At 35.9% G+C, this 18,100-nt stretch overlaps 1 protein-coding gene across 2 annotated transcripts in view; it reads left to right on the forward strand.

Annotated features, from left to right (window-relative positions):
- The window catches only part of ASAP2 (ArfGAP with SH3 domain, ankyrin repeat and PH domain 2), a 104,470-nt gene that overhangs the window by 71,826 nt on the left and 14,544 nt on the right, over positions 1 to 18,100 (forward strand). For both annotated transcript variants that reach the window (XM_068398217.1, XM_068398225.1), the window contains exons 10-21: positions 404 to 507; positions 623 to 692; positions 6,354 to 6,441; positions 8,321 to 8,369; positions 8,479 to 8,645; positions 9,993 to 10,126; positions 10,862 to 10,956; positions 13,132 to 13,321; positions 13,768 to 13,853; positions 14,063 to 14,178; positions 14,666 to 14,733; positions 15,870 to 15,983. In XM_068398217.1, the coding sequence (XP_068254318.1) occupies positions 404 to 507; positions 623 to 692; positions 6,354 to 6,441; positions 8,321 to 8,369; positions 8,479 to 8,645; positions 9,993 to 10,126; positions 10,862 to 10,956; positions 13,132 to 13,321; positions 13,768 to 13,853; positions 14,063 to 14,178; positions 14,666 to 14,733; positions 15,870 to 15,983 (1,281 nt within the window). The remainder of the gene's footprint in view (positions 1 to 403; positions 508 to 622; positions 693 to 6,353; positions 6,442 to 8,320; positions 8,370 to 8,478; positions 8,646 to 9,992; positions 10,127 to 10,861; positions 10,957 to 13,131; positions 13,322 to 13,767; positions 13,854 to 14,062; positions 14,179 to 14,665; positions 14,734 to 15,869; positions 15,984 to 18,100) is intronic.

The following is an 18,100-nucleotide window of genomic DNA, read 5'->3' on the forward strand; positions in this document are numbered from 1 at the left end:
TTCTCCAGATTTATGTATGTACCATGGCAGGGTGCACTAGGAATTGCAGGTAATAATAATAATCTTTAGTGTTTGTACACTGCAGTGTTTGCATGAGTTGCAAAGCCTGCTGCTCAGTTAATTTTTGGGTTAAAAAAAAATATATTTAGGCCAATAGTAAAGCTAAATAAAAGCAAGAAAGAGGATTTTGGCAGGTGCTGATAATGGCTACTTCTCAAATGGTTTTTGTGCCCTCTGAAAAAAGAAATGGATCTTTTTCTTTCTCATTGAGGAGGAAAAATGTGCTTCATTCTGGACTGGTAGGATTAGAGCAGGAAGGAAAGGCTCTGAAACTCATTAATAGGGGGAATATTTTGGTTTAAAGTGTGGAATGCATTACAAATTGCTGTTCTGTATATTTTAGGATTCTCAGATTCGTCAGAGTACAGCTTACAGTTTACATCAGCCTCAGGGAAACAAGGAACATGGCACTGAACGAAATGGTAGTCTGTACAAGAAAAGTGATGGGTAAGTACTGCTGGATTCTGCTGAAAAAAAACGTCAGGTCCTAAGAGCTGAAGCAACGTGTAATACTAAATATATTAAAAACTGAGTCTTTTTTTTTTCCCTCCCTTTAAACCAGAATCAGAAAAGTGTGGCAAAAAAGGAAGTGCTCAGTTAAAAATGGTTTTCTTACAATTTCCCATGGTACAGTAAGTATTTGTTTACAGTATTTTATGTACATGGTTGCTAATACAAAACGGCAAGCTATGCTGGTCTATATTTATAATTTGGAATTAGCTAGATTTCTGATGCAGCATTTTGAATATGATGGATACATTTTTTTAAGGCAGCCTTTCAGAAATATATCAAGACACACACAGTATCTAAAAATACAATTGTTTTAATGCTCATGACTGCTAATGGGGAAAAAAATGGCTTTTTTAATGACTCAGTTCATATAAACTGTTCATATTTTACCAGACTATCTAAAAATACAAATTCTAACTTTGTTTTTTTGGGAAGATATGGTTGGGCATTAAGCCATCTTTTAGATATGGGTTAAACAACCTTTTATATTTACAAGACAAACAGAGAGAATGCTGAATCTCTCCTCTCCCCCAGATTTGCTGCTATATGGTAATCTGTTATGAAGGTAGCCTTCCGGGAGGGTAGCTGTTGGGGAAAATAAACTCTGAAGGCAACTTCTACGAGAATGACAAGAGAGAGAGAGTTAGAAGTCCCTCTTTCTTTGCTACCAATATTTGAAAGAGATTAACAAACTTTTATATTTATACTTAAATTTTTAAAACTTTATACTTTCATATTTTGGGTCTTTTACACTTGGTTTTGAAGTCAGCTGTTTTTGCTTTCCCATACCTTTTCTCTTTTTGTATTGCTTTCTCAAAAATTTCTTAAGGCAAAAATCAACTCAGTGGCAGTTTTTCCCATTCTTGGTCTAATAAACAGTCCTGTTTCTTGATCCTGTTAAGAACCCTTCTGTTCTTCATCCTGTTATGCCTGTTGCTATGACTACAAGTTGACCCTGGCAGCAAAAATGAATCGATCTCTCATTTGTGCATCTAACCACAAGCTGTTGCCTTCTGAATTGACAACGAGGAGTTAAGGACGAGTGCAAAACCAGGCCTGCAAAGTAGAGTTGTTATTATGGCTTTGGAATTGTCCACCAGTTTATCCCTGTTCTCATTTGAGTGCGTATGAGTGTGTCTTTGTCAGAGAAAAGTCTGTTAGTGTTTCTATACTGGTGTCTCCATGTGCTGTAAATGTGCTTGGCATTGGACATGCTGTAGTGGTACTGGTGGGAGTGTAGCTAGGCCAGCTCAGAGCTGGCAGAGGCTACAAAATCCACTGGTGGAGCAGAATTTTAAAACTTTCACATCCAAGTACGGTTACTGAGTCTATCAAGATAACTGTTCTTCTCTTTTTATAAGCTGTCTACCAGATGGTCTAACATTTTTAGAAGCAGTAGGTTCCCACTGAAATCAGTGGAGCTGTAGCTGGAAATCAGTTGCTAAGGTAGATACTTAAATGTGAGTTTGGAGACGTGGGTTTCGCAGGTTTGGTCTTGAAGAGTACTTTCTTGTTTTAAAATAAATTCCTAAAAAGCATTTTTACTTATTTGCTCGCTTTCCTCTTATGTATTCATGGCAGTTTTGTGTAAAAAATTAATGCTTATTTCATAGACATTGAAGTGGGTAGAAGCAATTTCTGTTCGTTACGAATTTTCTGGACTGCTCTGAACATCTTCTGAGACTTCTGAAGCAACAACATTGATTTCCAAGCTTTCTCAGGGTTGATATCTGCTGGTCTCTAAAATATGATGTGTCATTCTCTCTTCCCAGCTGTTCATCAAAATGAACCATCTCTCAGAAATTCAGTTGTCAGTTTTGATAGCTTTATCAAATACAAATTTGTAAATGCTTTTCTTTTAAAGGCTAAGTATTCTTCACGGATTTCTGTTCTTTGGTCATGTAGCCTCTCTTTATGAGGGACTATTTTTTCAATTAGTTTCTAGAACAGCTATCTTCAGGCAGTTGCAGATGCTGTATTCTGACTTAACTTGCCTGCCAAGTCCTCTCCTGATATGGATGGGGAGAATACGGTTGGTTCTCTGTCAGTCATCCAGCTGTAACGCTGAATACACGTCTGCATTGGCATATGTGCAGAAGTTACACTTTTAGTCAATAAAAAGCTTAAAAGAAATTAGCACTCATAGAGCAACATGCAAGGTAATGGTTGATGGAAAAACAGACACTGTTCCTTGGTGTAATTATTAGCAGTTGGAAATTTTCTGACATCTACCTGACTGCAATTTAATGTACGTAGGTGAAAAAACAATGATAGAAGCAGATTGAACCATGTAGGGATTCCTAAGTGGTTTCTGGATCAAGAAGTCCCAAGGGAAAAACTTACATTTGAGGAACCTCAGATTCCTCAAAGTTGGTTTTGTTTAAAGAGCTTAAATGGAATTTGCTGGTTGTCTGCAAAAAAGGAATACGAGAGACTTATTATCAAGGAATATTTTTTTGTTGTTCCTTCTTTACTGCTGGAAACTTTAATCTACCATTATGATTAACGGGGCAATCTGAGGGCAAAAGAATCAGATTTGATCTTCTGATTCTTAAGTAAATCACTGTGGTATCCAGAAAAAAATGCACGACGAAATCAGCCAACCAGTCTGTTAAGTAAGTGGACATGTTTGCTTGTGCCTTTTATAAAAACCAGCTCTGTATCATGGCACTCCTTGGTATTGTCTTAGAGGCCTAACCTTTTGATTCCTACACATACTGTTTGTTGCCAGAACATGTAAGAACTCAGTTTTGGTGGATGCAGGGTTACAATTTCTCCAGGAAGGAACACAAGTTAGTGCTGAAGTCTGCATGTATGGCATGAGAGGTGGAAGCACAGTCTTTTCAGGGTGTTGGTGTGTTAACATGGACATCCAAAAATTCACTAGCAGTCTGAAATTTAATTGTCTAATCAGAGACTCAAGCAGGAAAATGAAACCCAGAGGTTTCAAATGAATAGCGTAATAGTAATTATGCATTTGTTACTGTTTTCTACTTCTAGTGTCTCCCTAATTCTCCCAAAAGTCTGGTTCAACCTACAGCCTGAAGCAGCTAAGGAATTTATACAGCCTTGCCTCCTTTGTCTTGAGGCTCTAACATCTCTTCAAGCAGCATCTGCCATGTGACAGAAGTGTGTTGTCAGCCAAGTAATGGGCACATGTTGGGGAGGCAGGTGGGGAGAGGCTGTTACTCGGCCACAGGATAGAAGCATGAAGGTGGTGATATGAGCCACATGCAAAGACGTCAGGGTTTTTTAATACCCTTGTTAATGCTGACTTCAGGTTAGGACGTCCTCAGTTAAAACCTTTAGAATATGTTTGGATTCCAAGATCAGCACATTGGCCCAGGATGTGTTTTAGGTTGTTGCAGCCATTTCTTTGGGTTCTCAGATCCTGACACGGAGTTCTTATGCTTCATTCTCCTATCCAGAGAGACAAGTTCTGTGTATATTAGTCCTTCAGACCTCTCTGAAGCATTTTAATGGATCCATTTACAACTTCGTATTTCATAAGTTATAGAAAACTAGTTAGGTCCTGAATGCACTTCAGATCCAAAAGTCCTGGGGCGAGTGGAGTCTTTCTTAACCTGAATGTACTTGCATTTTTACATTCTCATAGAGCCTGTGAAAAAGGTATATATGAGTTGCCCAGTACCAAATACTTATATTTTGATTTTTGTTTGCTTTATTTTGTATTTTCATTATAGGCAGCTTCTGGACACTTCTTGGACAAATAGTTACATTAAAAATATAAACACTGGAAACTTCAGTGCTATGGATCACAGAATCACAGAATGTTAGGGATTGGAAGGGACCTCGAAAGATCATCTAGTCCAATCCCCCTGCCAGAGCAGGATTACCTAGACCATATCACACAGGAATGCATCCAGGCGGGTTTTGAATGTCTCCAGAGAAGGAGACTCCACAACCTCTCTGGGCAGCCTGTTCCAGTGTTCAGTTACCCTCACTGTAAAGTTTTTCCTCATATTTATGTGGAACCTCCTGTGTTCCAGTGATATTAAGTGTATTTAAATATAATCAAGAAAATGGGCCGAAGCTGTCATTTTCAAGATGTTTTCTCATATGCTTCTAGTTACAAAGAACTTGTTGTTGATAGGCTAAAATAATGAAAACTGTATGCACTTTTACTACTGAAAGGAATGTCTGGAATTTGAAAAGCTGTTTACTAGGCAGAGAATACAATGTGGTTTTCAATGAATTGTCATCTTGCTACCTCCAAAACCTCTCTTGGGTGCAATTTGTTTTACGTTGCCCAGCAAGTGACCTGCAGGTTTGCTGTTTCCAAGCATGCATGACTTTGTTATGTCTGCTGTTGGGCAAAGCATGAGCATGCTGTTTTTCAAGGACACCATGCTGCCTTTTTTTTTTTTTTTAAAAAAAAAAAACCAAGAAAAAAAATATGTAATTGTTTCCCTTCTTATGTTTCTCCGTGGTTTTGATTTTTTACTGGTCTTCAGACATAATGATGATATTGTTCTTTTTTGGCCAGCTACATTGTTTTATCAGATTTTTTCAAGGAAATCTGTACTCTTCAGGCTTGTTCTCCCTTCTTTTTTGAATGAAATGTTTTCATCAATAAATTTAGAAGAGATTGAGAAGATGTGTGTTTCTTATGATTCATTGCAAGTTAATTACCTTATGTGGTAGTTCAGCTTCATTCGATAATAGTTCTTGTTTAGATGATTAAATCTTGTTTTAGCAACCTGATAGATTAAAATTGGAACGCCACAGTAAGTGTGGTAATGTGTTTATGTATATTGCTATCTTTATACTAGTACTTTCCTGATGATTTAAACAAGTTATTAATTTTCAGATATCATGATCTAGAGCAGAGCCTCTCTAGTGAAATCTGCTTTCTGATTTAATTATTCTAAAAGAGTGAAACAAGTTATCCACTGTAGCAAGTGCAAGCCATTCCTCAAGTCAAGGCTGCAAACATAACGTCTTACTAGGTCACACCCAGGTCTGTAGGACAGGCGGGTTAAGAGAAAAGAAGACATTAGCACAGAGATGCTATTTGAAAAGTGTTTGTAGCCTTTATGAGACTTTTTCAAAATGAAGTTTACTTGTTCTTTTTGCTTGTAGTAAAAAATTGCCACTTTTTATTCAATAAGGAGCTGAAATAGCTGAGAGGAACTTGACTAGAAAACTTACATCATTATAGAATGTATTTTGTTTCACTACATTTTTTTGGTGATGAACTATCTCAGTTTAGTTTTGCATGTGTTCGTTGCAAGACTTCTCTGTGCAAACTTCTTATTTTCTTTCAATATGTCCCTTTACTGATTTAAAAATCAAGCATTTGTTCTAAACTGGTTATCTAGGCTCTCTTTAAAGACATTAGCAGGAGTCAAATTATTTGATTATTGAAAACCTAGACAACTAATCTTTTTAAATGAAATTTCTAATTGTTAGAGGATTAAACTTAAAATTAATATGTCTCTTCGTCATACCTTATTCCTTCAGATAAGCGTTTACTGGTAAGGTGATCAGAGTAGTGATCATTAACGTGATTTTACTCCTCTCCCCTTTCAAAATTCTAGCGTTTATCCAGTTATCAGTGAACAAAATAGCCAAATTAAGAAAATGTAGTTTATAAACCATGATGCAGAAGAAACATAAATCAAAACTTGGATACTTTAGAATTGAAAGTAACAGCCATTTGTCAAGTCTTTTTGGCCAGCGGGATGTTATCCTATGTTTTTGGACTGCAGGGCTCAGTCAGTATCAATATACTAAAATGTGTATGCTTTATCTTCAAATAGGCTAACCGACCTCCAGCAAAGCTCAATCTGTTAACCTGCCAAGTGAAAACAAACCCAGAGGAGAAAAAATGTTTTGACCTCATATCACGTAGGTTTGTTGTTTAGGTCTTTTTTTCTTGCAGCTAATATCAGTGTTTTGCATTATTTCTGTAGATGTGTCAATAGTCTGCTTAAACATTTTCGCAATTGTAGAATGCTTCCCTTTATAAAATGCCCTTCCTATGACAATTTACCATTTCACTTATCTTGCACATAATGCAACTAGCTGTACCTGTTTCTTAGGAAAACGACTTGTTTTTAATGCTATCTTTACTCCTTCATTCTATATAATTTTGTGCTCCCTTACAACAGAGTAACAGTATTTTTGCTGTGACATCACTCTTTATATTGAAAATGTCATAGCTGATCATCTTGGAAAGTTACGACTTTTGTACAAGATCAGAAGCAGCTTTTAAAACATGACAAAACTTCTTAAAATTTATGCATTGTGGTTGCTATGTAGCTGTGAAGAAAATATTGAAAACTTTTTTAGTTTTGTTATCTCATAATAGATACAAAGGTGAGATAAGAGTCTACATATTAAAAACACGAAAACTGGATAATTTTGAGAACTGAATGGGACGATATGAAATTGTACGGTAGAATGTTTCCTTTGTTTTCTCACTGGGATATTTGACTACTATATTTATGGGCTCAATAAAAATACATTAATAAAATATATATCTCAAAATATTTGGGGAGAAGAATATAAATCTATTCCTCATTTGTTCATTTGTCAGAGCATGAAGTTCTCTTCTATTTCTAAATGTATGTTACACTACTGACGTTAATAGACTAGTACTTATGTATGAAATATACAGCTTTTCCATTTCTACACAAGCAAGTGGTCTTCCTTGTTTACTTTTGCACTTTCTTTGGTGATTACCATGCCACATTTTGCCCAATATCAGCTTATCACAACATTATCGTTTGTCCCATCATACATATGACGAGGCATAACTGGCCTCTTAGCCTTCTCCAGATCACTTTTTCACTTTGTTTTACTTTAGAGTATACAAGTATTCCTTGTTTTTTTAAAAACTGCAAATTGCTTTTATCATGGCAAGATAAAATCTCTTACTCTCTATCTAGCACTTTCCTTTCTGTCCTTTCATGTATCCTCACTCTCTTAACATTTTCCATTTTTTAAACTATCTTTTAATACCTTTTTGCTTGAATATTTTTCAAACTTGAGAAATTTTCAGCCTAGAATATCTTTTTGCCAGTATCTTTACCACTGTTCTTCTCATCAGCTATACTAATTTTAACTCCAACTCAATCACCAAACGGTATCAGATCTCATTTGTTTCAGAGACTTAAAATGTATTACGCTTTTTTCTTTAACAGCACACTATGATAACAATGCTTGGAATTATGAAAGCAGTAATAATTTGAAATTTTTTAGCTTGATTTAATTGAAACAGCTTGGGGCTTATCTTGATTGTAGCTTGGACTTTGTGTCTGTCAAATTTGCTTCGTCATTTTTGATTACTGTGATTTTAAATTTGGAAACTTTAAATCTTTCTTATATACACAGAAAACCTCAAATATGGACTCTATATTTTAGTCCACACATCACCACCCCCAGCAGAACTTTAGACTTGTGATTACTGAGGTTACATCTAGAACATGGAAAAATTACTATGTTCTCCTGCTGCTTATGTGATAGAAGCACAGCGCAGCACTGAAGAAAACCGCTTCTATTTAAAGAGCAACAAGCCACCTTGTGTAACCATATGTATAAACATAGATGAACTGTAGGTACTATGAGTGAAACTTGCTAAATAGACTTTTGGCCTGTCAGCACTCCAGTGATGAGACTAGAGACCTCAGGAGTCATACAATTTTAGATTTTTCTGAGAGATTTCTGCAAAATCAGTTTTTCAATCATTTTTTTTTAATCAGTATGTGAATTATTTATTGTGCAGATGACAGGACCTACCACTTTCAAGCAGAGGATGAACAGGAATGTCAAATGTGAGTTACTTTGCTAATTTTATTTCTGATACTGGTGTTCTGCTGAGACATCACCTTGAATTTTAGAAGTGCCAAAATATTTAATAGCAAAATATTACTGCCATTTTAGATGGACATCTGTGCTACAAAACAGCAAAGAGGAAGCTTTAAATAATGCATTCAAAGGAGATGATAACACAGGAGAAAATAATATTGTCCAGGAACTGACAAAAGAAATTATATCTGAAGTCCAGAGGATGACTGGAAATGATGTGTGTTGTGACTGTGGAGCACAAGGTGACTCAATTAAGCATATTTCTAATTGGTAAAAATTCTATGTCTCATGACAGTATTTAAGCTGATGTTTTATGCTTTCACTTTTACTCCTTATCTCACAAAGATTATACACATAGTAGAATATGTTAACAATTAAATTGCACTACTTTAGTAAGACTGATTTGCTATATGCATATTGTCAGTGGGGGAGAAAAGTTACGAAGAAGCTTTTTTTTCTCCCATGTATTTTGCTAATTGTAACTTTTGCTTATATAAATCAATTGAACTTATTTTATTAGCCCATATTTTACGTAAGATTTAGGTAAAACTGGACAGCAGTAAGATACGGCAAGCATTTTCCTAATACATCTCTTTTTTTTTTTTTTAACTTTTTATGTTTGACTTTGAGAGTGAGCCAGGGAGTAAGGCTAAGACTGTGCTCATTTGGAAAAGACTGCATCTGCTGACTCTGGTTTTCAGTGTTGGTTTTGTTGATCGATGATTTTCTGCTTTAATCCTCTTCAAATTATTTTTTAAATCCCGCTGTTTCCTGCGTTATTTTATGCTACAGAGGCACTGCAGGACTTAGGTTTTTTTCATCTGAAACTGTAGCTGAAAACATCAGATCTGAAGCTGTACGCACTTTATAAATCAATAATAACTTCCAGCAATAGATACTGTATAAAACTATGGGAAGAGTCAATCTTGCTGTCTTTAAAGGAGAATATTCTAAATAGCTACTAACCAAACCTGTATCGAATAAATGAATTTCTAAGCTGTCTAAATCTTCAGAAATTATTTGTCTGGAAGATGAGGGAATGTTATAGCAAGAATGCAAAATACCAGAGGAAAAGACAAGCAAGGGTAACAAAAAGTACCTTTGAAACAGCTGAGAGAGAATCCATCGTAATGTGGTGCTGTATGTATACTTCAGAATCACTGCTGCTTCACTTAGTCTAAAGTCTGTACTTGAAATACAAAAAAAACCCCTGTAGGCATTGTTATTTCAGTTTGAACTGCACCTATGCTCCCAATTGAGAATGTGACACCATTATATTGGTGGTGGAAAAATGCCATTCCTGAAAGCCTTGTGGAGAATGAGAAACTGGAGTGTTTGAGCAGCTCCCTTGGAGGGCGATGTCCTTTGGAAAAAAAAAAAAATAAATTTGTACATCTTAATTTTTTAGGCGTTAAAAAAATCCTGGTTTGTGTTTCCCAATAGAGTAAATGTAAAGACATAAATTAAAAAACCTGATAATTCATGTGCAGGAATCTTATTTTCCAGAGTTTCATTTCTGTATACTACATTTTCTAGAATGAAATAATTACCTGAATAAATTTTAATTCTGTGGGCGCTTTCTCTTTCAGATCCTACCTGGCTTTCAACAAATTTGGGAATTCTAACTTGCATTGAATGCTCAGGAATCCATAGAGAACTTGGTGTTCACTATTCCAGAATGCAATCGCTTACATTAGATGTGCTGGGAACATCTGAACTTTTGGTAATCAAATTGCTTTTATTGACTTACAAATAGTAGTATAAAATACTTCCAACACGAGTATATTTTTGTTACTTTAACTATATGTTGTTCCAATCTTGAAAGTTGCCTCTGGATAAACATAATTTAAGAAAGCTTAATTCTCCAAGTTTAAGGGAACCTCCTGGAACATAGTGTCTTACTGTAAACTTTGCCTGATCTTAGAATTCAAATTAGTAGAGGCTTCATATTTTTTGTGTTTCCAAGTCTTTTTAGCCTTGGTAGCTTTTTGTAAGAAGACAGCAGTTTGACATATAAATGTGCCTCTCAGATTAAAAATTGAAGGACTTCACAAATACTTACCCATTAATTATCTAGCATTGTTTTAGAAGAGAACTTTAACCTTCAACGGAAGAAAATGTATTCAGCTTTGCTACACAAAGATTTTACCACATATCAGCTGTTCTGTGACAGTTCATATCTGTGTTCGTACCCAGCACAAAAGATTTTTCATTTATTGTCTGAACTGGTGTCTTGATGGATTATTCTGCAGTTACTTGTTTGTGTATTAAATTGCAGCTGAAAACTGACATCCAAAAAGGTTCCTAGTCTGTTCATGATCACTGACATAGTAGCAGAACGAGTAATCAGAAACAAAAAGTCCCAACTCCCATTTTATCTCATCCTCCCACTAGTATGTGCGTGGCCAATAACTGAACATGTTTATTAAGTGAGCTGTGGATTATTTTTTTTTAACAGCTTGCGAAGAATATTGGGAATGCTGGGTTTAATGAGATTATGGAATTCTGTCTGCCAGCTGATGAGATGGTCAAACCTAATCCAAGCAGCGATATGTAAGTAAAGAGCTACTACTTCTGAAAAAGGCAAGCATTTAATTTAATTTTGCTAATGGGTTGTGCCATTATGGTTTGCAACAGCAGGACGTGGAAGATGTATAATGTCTTATATAGAGCCTTATAGCCAAAGAGTAAACCTTTTTTCTGATGCTTTGCATGTCTGTTTTATTGAAGTTTATCTGATTGTACCTTCCCTAATAGTAAGGATTATTTTACCAACTCTCTGAATCCTGATTTGTGGGACAGAAAGAAATTAAATATGACTTGTTGGGAATTTTAAAGACACATGAGGGTAGGGATTAAAAATAAAGCTATTAATTTTGTGCTATTTAAACACAAAATAGAAATTGGAATAAGGTACACATTTTACCTGAAAGATACTGAACACCTAGTGTTTAGAAACTACACCTAGGACTTAAGTCTGTAACTATGTGGAATAAAGACAGAACATTTAATTGAATTCCTCGAAAACACTGAACTGTGACGGCAGAGGCATAGCAAGGACAGCTGCCTACTTGGCTGGATACTACTCCATCATAAAAGAGCTAGTAAATGATACAGAAACAAACCCAGAAGAATTGGCTTTGGATGAAGCTGATTTTGCATTATCTGGACTTTCACCATTCTGACAGAATCAATGTTAAACATGCAGTTTAAATTATTTTTGACTACCACTATCAATAATAATGCAGACTATTAATATTAATAATTAAAATTACTAAGAGAGTCCAGCGCAGAGCCACGAAGATGATTAAGGGAGTGGAACATCTCCCTTATGAGGAGAGGCTGAGGGAGCTGGGTCTCTTTAGCTTGGAGAAGAGGAGACTGAGGGGTGACCTCATTAATGTTTATAAATATGTAAAGGGCAAGTGTCATGAGGATGGAGCCAGGCTCTTCTCAGTGACATCCCTTGACAGGACAAGGGGCAACGGGTGCAAGCTGGAACACAGGAGGTTCCACATAAATATGAGGAAAAACTTCTTTACGGTGAGGGTGACCGAACACTGGAACAGGCTGCCCAGAGAGGTTGTGGAGTCTCCTTCTCTGGAGACATTCAAAACCCTCCTGGATGCGTTCCGGTGTGATATGGTCTAGGCAATCCTGCTCCGGCAGGGGGATTGGACTAGATGATCTTTCGAGGTCCCTTCCAATCCCTAACATTCTGTGATTCTGTGATTCTGTGATACTAATAATTTTACTGAATGCTAAATCAATAGCATAAGAAGACTTCAAGAAATTATATATTTTTTAAAACATTTAGTTTGATACATCTACATATCAAATTTGGGCTTTTTAAATGAAATGAAAACCTGAAGAGAAACCCTTTTTAAATACATGAAGGAATACTGTCATATGCTTTAGGAACAAGAGCTATCCAGTGATTCAATTTGTTGTTATTGGGATTTTTTTTCTTTTTGTCCATTATAAAGTATCTAGGTGATAAAGTATGGCTTTGCTAAATGTCTTCTGTGCAATGTAGTGTACATCCCAAGAGCTGGGTAAGGAGTTATGCCTTTGGGAGGCGTACAAGCTCCTGTCTTGCTGTGATGAGGAGTAGTCATTTGTTAGTTGGATATCAACAGCAAAAGTGATAATGCATGTGCTAATTCAAGTGTACTAAGTTTTCACCTCAGTTTGGAGGCAAAAGTGAAAACTCTGCTACATCCTCCCCATTACAGTTGTGGTGAAGAGTGGCTTCACAGAACATACTCACTGCTGTGAATACAGATCCAAGGGCTGGATAGTCTGTGCAGGGGTATAAGACAGATTTTTGTATCCCATGCCTTCCATCCCTTTCTAGCATGTGTACGAGTACCAGTCAGGTAAACATTAACCTGCCAGGCTGCTGTTAGCAAACCAGCAGTGTGAAGCTTTGATGTATCTTCTGTACATAAAGCTAGGTAATCTGATCGCAACTTCACACCAGAGTTCAGAGGGGAAAATTAATGGTCTGTCTTCGTATTGGATGTTTGATTCATCTTCTGTAGCTACATTTCATACTGGAAATACAAGACTGCATGTCTTGCATGCATATTTTAAAAGAGAAATTATCATAATAAATGAGAAATAGTCTTTCCCAGATTTCATTTCAAATGACTTGCATGTATTTATGGAAATTCTAATGTGTATCTTCTGCTAAAAGTTATAGAAGTAAATTATATTCAATTTCAGGAATGCAAGAAAAGATTATATTACTGCCAAGTATATTGAGAGAAAATACGCAAGGAAAAAGCATGCTGACAATGCAGCTAAATTACATGCTCTTTGTGAAACAGTCAAATCAAGAGACATTCTTGGATTAGTCCAAGTATATGCTGACGGTGTGGATCTCACAGAAAAAATTCCACTGGCCAATGGCCATGTAAGTGTTGTAAATTTTTATTAGACAAATTGTTATAAGTGCAACATGCTTTCATTAATTAAAACAGACTATTTTTTCTTGTTTGAAAATAAGATTTCAAACATTGTTCGGAACACTCGTCCTTTTCATGATGTAATTTAACAATGCCAAAAGAATATATTAAATAGTTTAATCTAAAATTATTTCCAAATACTGTTATATTTTAAATGTATTAAAACATTAAACATTAAATCATTCAATAATCTATTCATTTTCCACCTATTTATTTGTTTACTTTAAAGGAACTAAAGGGAAGCAATAAAAGTCTTCACAAGAGATGTTTTAATGGTAGCATGTCTGAATATGTTGAAATTAAATGTTTTAATTTATCTAATTTATGTCTTAATAAAATTTCTGCCTTTCTGTAGAGCAGAAGAAACAAATGTGTTCTTTTGTTTTATTCTTAGGAGCAAGACGAAACAGCGCTTCATCTTGCTGTTAGGTCAGTTGATCGAACATCCCTTCATATAGTTGACTTTTTAGTGCAGAACAGGTGAGTGCATGAAAAACTATTAAAATATGATTGATACTGCTTTTATGTCAAGTAATACAAATACTAAATGAATACAAATACTAAAACTAATTCTAGTATTTGCAAATGTAAATCTATTCTTTGAAAATCTTATCATGAGAGAGGTTTATTAATATAGGGTATGAAACTAAGTTTAATCAGCTTTCTTCTTCTTTTTTGTACTCCAATAGTGGCAACCTAGATAAGCAAACGTGTAAAGGTAGCACAGCCCTGCATTACTGCTGTCTGACGGACAACGTTGAGTGCCTCAAACTGCTGCTGAGAGGGAAGGCTTCTATTGAAATAGGTAAAAGGGTAATGTGTACTTCAATTTCATATTTGTCACTGCTTCAGATAAGAAACAGTGAAGGAGGAGTAAGTGCATATTCTCCTCAATTGTTTGTCATAATTCTGTGAATATAATCTTCATTATAAAAAAAAAATCAATATTCACTATTTATTTCAAGTTTAAAATTGACTTATACATTACACTTGTTTTTTTGAACAAATGTAGATCACTATGTACCAAGATTGTTAACTGATATCTTGTTGCCTAGTTATATACTGGCATTTCACAGCTATCATTCCGTTTATCTGACATGTTAAGTTGCTACTGCTTGTCATGTTCAGAGGGCTGGTATGAGTTGGACCTACAAATGAAGGAAATAGATGAATTTTCAAGTGTGTTGGTCTAGTACTTCACTATGTACCTCCAGGTTTGTCTTTATCTTTAGTAATGGACATGTTAATTGTGACACCTATAATCATAACTTTCTTTTCTTGCTGTAATATAGCTAATGAATCAGGAGAGACGCCACTTGATATAGCTAAACGTTTAAAACATACTCACTGTGAAGAGTTGGTAAGTGTTGTATCGTTCTGTGTGTTTGTGCATTTATAAGCAGAATCATGTCTGAATATTTAACAGTTTACACTTGAATATTCAACTAATATATTCCAGAAGGAATAGTTGTATGCTTAGAAATAGTTATACGCTTATATCAAGTTATATGCTTTTAAGAAGAAAATACTATTTCTTTTCAGATGCTTTGGAAATGCTAAACTTCTTGGGGCCAGGGGTTGATTCTGTTTGAGCTATTAGTCCCAGATCCACAAGTAAGATCCCCTCAGTAAGTTCACAAACGACACCAAGTTGAGTGGGAGTGTTGATCTGCTGGAGGGTAGGAAGGCTCTGCAGAGGGATCTGGACAGGCAGGATCGATGGGCCGAGGCCAACTGTATGAGGCTCAACAAGGCTGAGTGTCGGGTTCTGCACTTGGGGCACAACAACCGCATGCAACGCTACAGGCTTGGGGAAGAGTGGCTGGAAAGCTGCCTGGCGGAAAAGGACCTGGGGGTGTTGGTTGACAGCCAGCTGAATATGAGCCAGCAGTGTGCCCAGGTGGCTACCATCACTACTTTTAGTAAGCAAGAAAAATGGATTAGGGGGGTCAAGATTTCTTGATAAGTGAGCTTGATTCAAAAGAACTCCATTGCAGGTAATTTCTTTGACTTCCAGTTACTAAATGAAAGTAAATAGGATGTGGGGCTTATTGTCTGAAAATGGAGAATGGACCTGCAATGGAGAATGGACCTACAATGGTTAATGAAAAGCCTAGTTGCTTTTGATTATTATTTGATTTTGATATTCTAAAATCATAGAATCATAGAATGGTTTGGGTTGGAAGGGACCTTAAAGATCATCTAGTTCCAACCCCCCTGCCATGGGCAGGGACACCTTTCCTCTAGACCAGGTTGCTCAAAGCCTCAGCCAGCCTGGCCTGATTTATTTGTGTTGTATTTGCTTAATTCTTTAAACTTACTCCACTGCAATAACTTTCCAGATTACTGAAATCTGTTTTTAAAATAAAAGTAGTATTTGTGCTTAGAAACCAAGGTTCCTTCTGTATATGTTTTTTATTTGTTTTTAAATGTGTTGTTTTAAAATAAGTGCTGCGCATAACATAGATGCCAACAGTCATCTTTTTTTTTCCTTAGCTTACTCAAGCACTGTCTGGAAGATTTAATTCTCATGTTCATGTAGAATATGAGTGGCGGTTACTCCATGAAGATCTGGATGAAAGTGATGATGATGTGGATGAAAAGTTGCAGGTTTGTATCCATACGTTATTATTTTTCTGTACACGTATATGTGTAAGCATGATGTTCATAATGATTTCAATAACACTACTTTTTACTATACTTATGAAGACACTGTGAAATAAAGTTCTGTAGTAAAACGTAGTGGCTTCAATTTTAGTTCCTTAAATTATAGTTTATCATCTTTTTCCTCTTTAATATAAGGTATAAATATATGACCGTGTGATGATGATCAAATTACGATTAGCCGTAATGGAGTCAATAGTTTGTTTCAATACATCAGGAATATTTACATCTGCTGATTATGACGCAGAACTAACATAAGCTAGGAAAATTTCCTTTACAAAGAGAGGCACCTTATATTATCCCCTCACATTTGTAACAGCTCCAGTCAATGGCTTTCATTTTGGAACAGTTTATGCATTGGCTTGTCTTCAGTAGAACTAAACTTGTGGATTAAATAAGCTACATCCATTAATAGCAGGGTAGGGTCTTAATTCTTAATCTTCATGTAAAAATATTTTTCTTTTTCTGCCTTTTCTTACCTGAAATTTCTGGTGTTGTGGTGCTATTGGGTCCAGAATCACAGAATGGTTGGGGTTGGAAGGGACCTCTGGAGTTCATCTGGACCAACCCCCCTGCTAAAGCAGGGTCACCTAGAGCCAGTTGCCCAGGACCATGTCCAGATGCTTTTGAATATCTCCAAGGATGGTCATATTACAAGTATTACAAAATATTCCAGTAGCATAGGAACTTCACTGCATTTTCAAAATTTGATTTCCCAATTTAGGGACCAACTTCAAAAAGTATTTAAGCACCTAAACACAGAGACAGGGAACAAACTACCATGTTTTGATACCTGAACAACACTGAAAAATGGCTTGGATTTCTAGGGGCCAAGTAATTTGAAACGACGTATAGGCTCCTAAATACTAATGAGATTCTGAATCTTTCATAATTTGAAGTATTCCATATAAGTATAGAACACATGTTTTTGTTCTTTTTGTGTGTGCAGTGTTATAACTGCTTATGCCTTTTCTGTTTCCTTTATAATGTGCAAGGAATGCACAACAGGCTTTATATTAGTTAATCTTCAGATGTTAGGACAACCTTTTTTTCTCTTGAAAGTAGCTAACAAAAAACTCTTTCTCCTGGATAATGAAATTTGACTTTTTTTCTTTCTACATCTCTTGCAAAGTCCCCCATCTCAGCTAGGGCATGAATTGCTACTACTTAATTAATAATGTAAAACCAAATCTTGTGTGTTGGGTTTTTCTTTGTTTTCAGAAATATTAAAACCTTACAGTCATAGGTTCATTTTCATTGCCTTCACAGAATGTCTTTAAAAATGCTAGATCATCAGACCATTGAATTGGCGTAATGTTTTGGAGACTAATTTTGACATCAATAAGTTTCCTCTGTTGCAAAATACCATTTTTGCGAGATCTTGTTTGCATAGGATTCTTCTCTCCATGTCCTGTCTCTTTAGTCCAAAATAGCTATTACCTCTGGTGCTCGACGTGAACTAGTTGGCAACAAAGAGCAAAAAACGTGTCACAAGCCATCCTTTTCAAAGCACATTGCTACCTTCTCAGACTTTTCTTAAGATTTTTCTTGAGAATTTTGGTATCTGTGCAAGCATCTGGAATCTGTGAGCTGCTAAATCCCGTTCTTCTGGGTGGGCTTTCATATTGTATCCCGGTATTTATGTATTCCTATGTATTGTATCACCATTCAGATAATAACAACAGTAGTGAAAACCTTTTTGATAAAGCAGCTTGAAAATTTCTGTTATGTTTTCAAGATTTCTTTTTTTCCATCTGTAAAACCTTTTGGGTAATTTATAACTACATATGTAGCAAATCCCTTTCTGGGACACTCTAAATTTGTATTTTTGATCTGTTTTGTCCTTCATTGTTGCCAGTTGCCTTCTGCAGTTGAGCATTTTGGCTAGTCCCTGAGCTCCATCTCCTATAGGAAGTTATCTGCTATTTTGTGATGAGGCTAAAGTAATGAAACTGCTACTTCACTGCCCACTATATTAATAGGCTTATACTACAGGGACTTTTGAAAGGAGATTAAGGACTATTAATCACAGACTATTGTCTGTGACTACATTGAATGCACTG

This window comes from Nyctibius grandis, chromosome 1, assembly GCF_013368605.1.
Source record: "Nyctibius grandis isolate bNycGra1 chromosome 1, bNycGra1.pri, whole genome shotgun sequence".
Classification (NCBI taxonomy): Eukaryota; Metazoa; Chordata; class Aves; order Nyctibiiformes; family Nyctibiidae; genus Nyctibius; species Nyctibius grandis.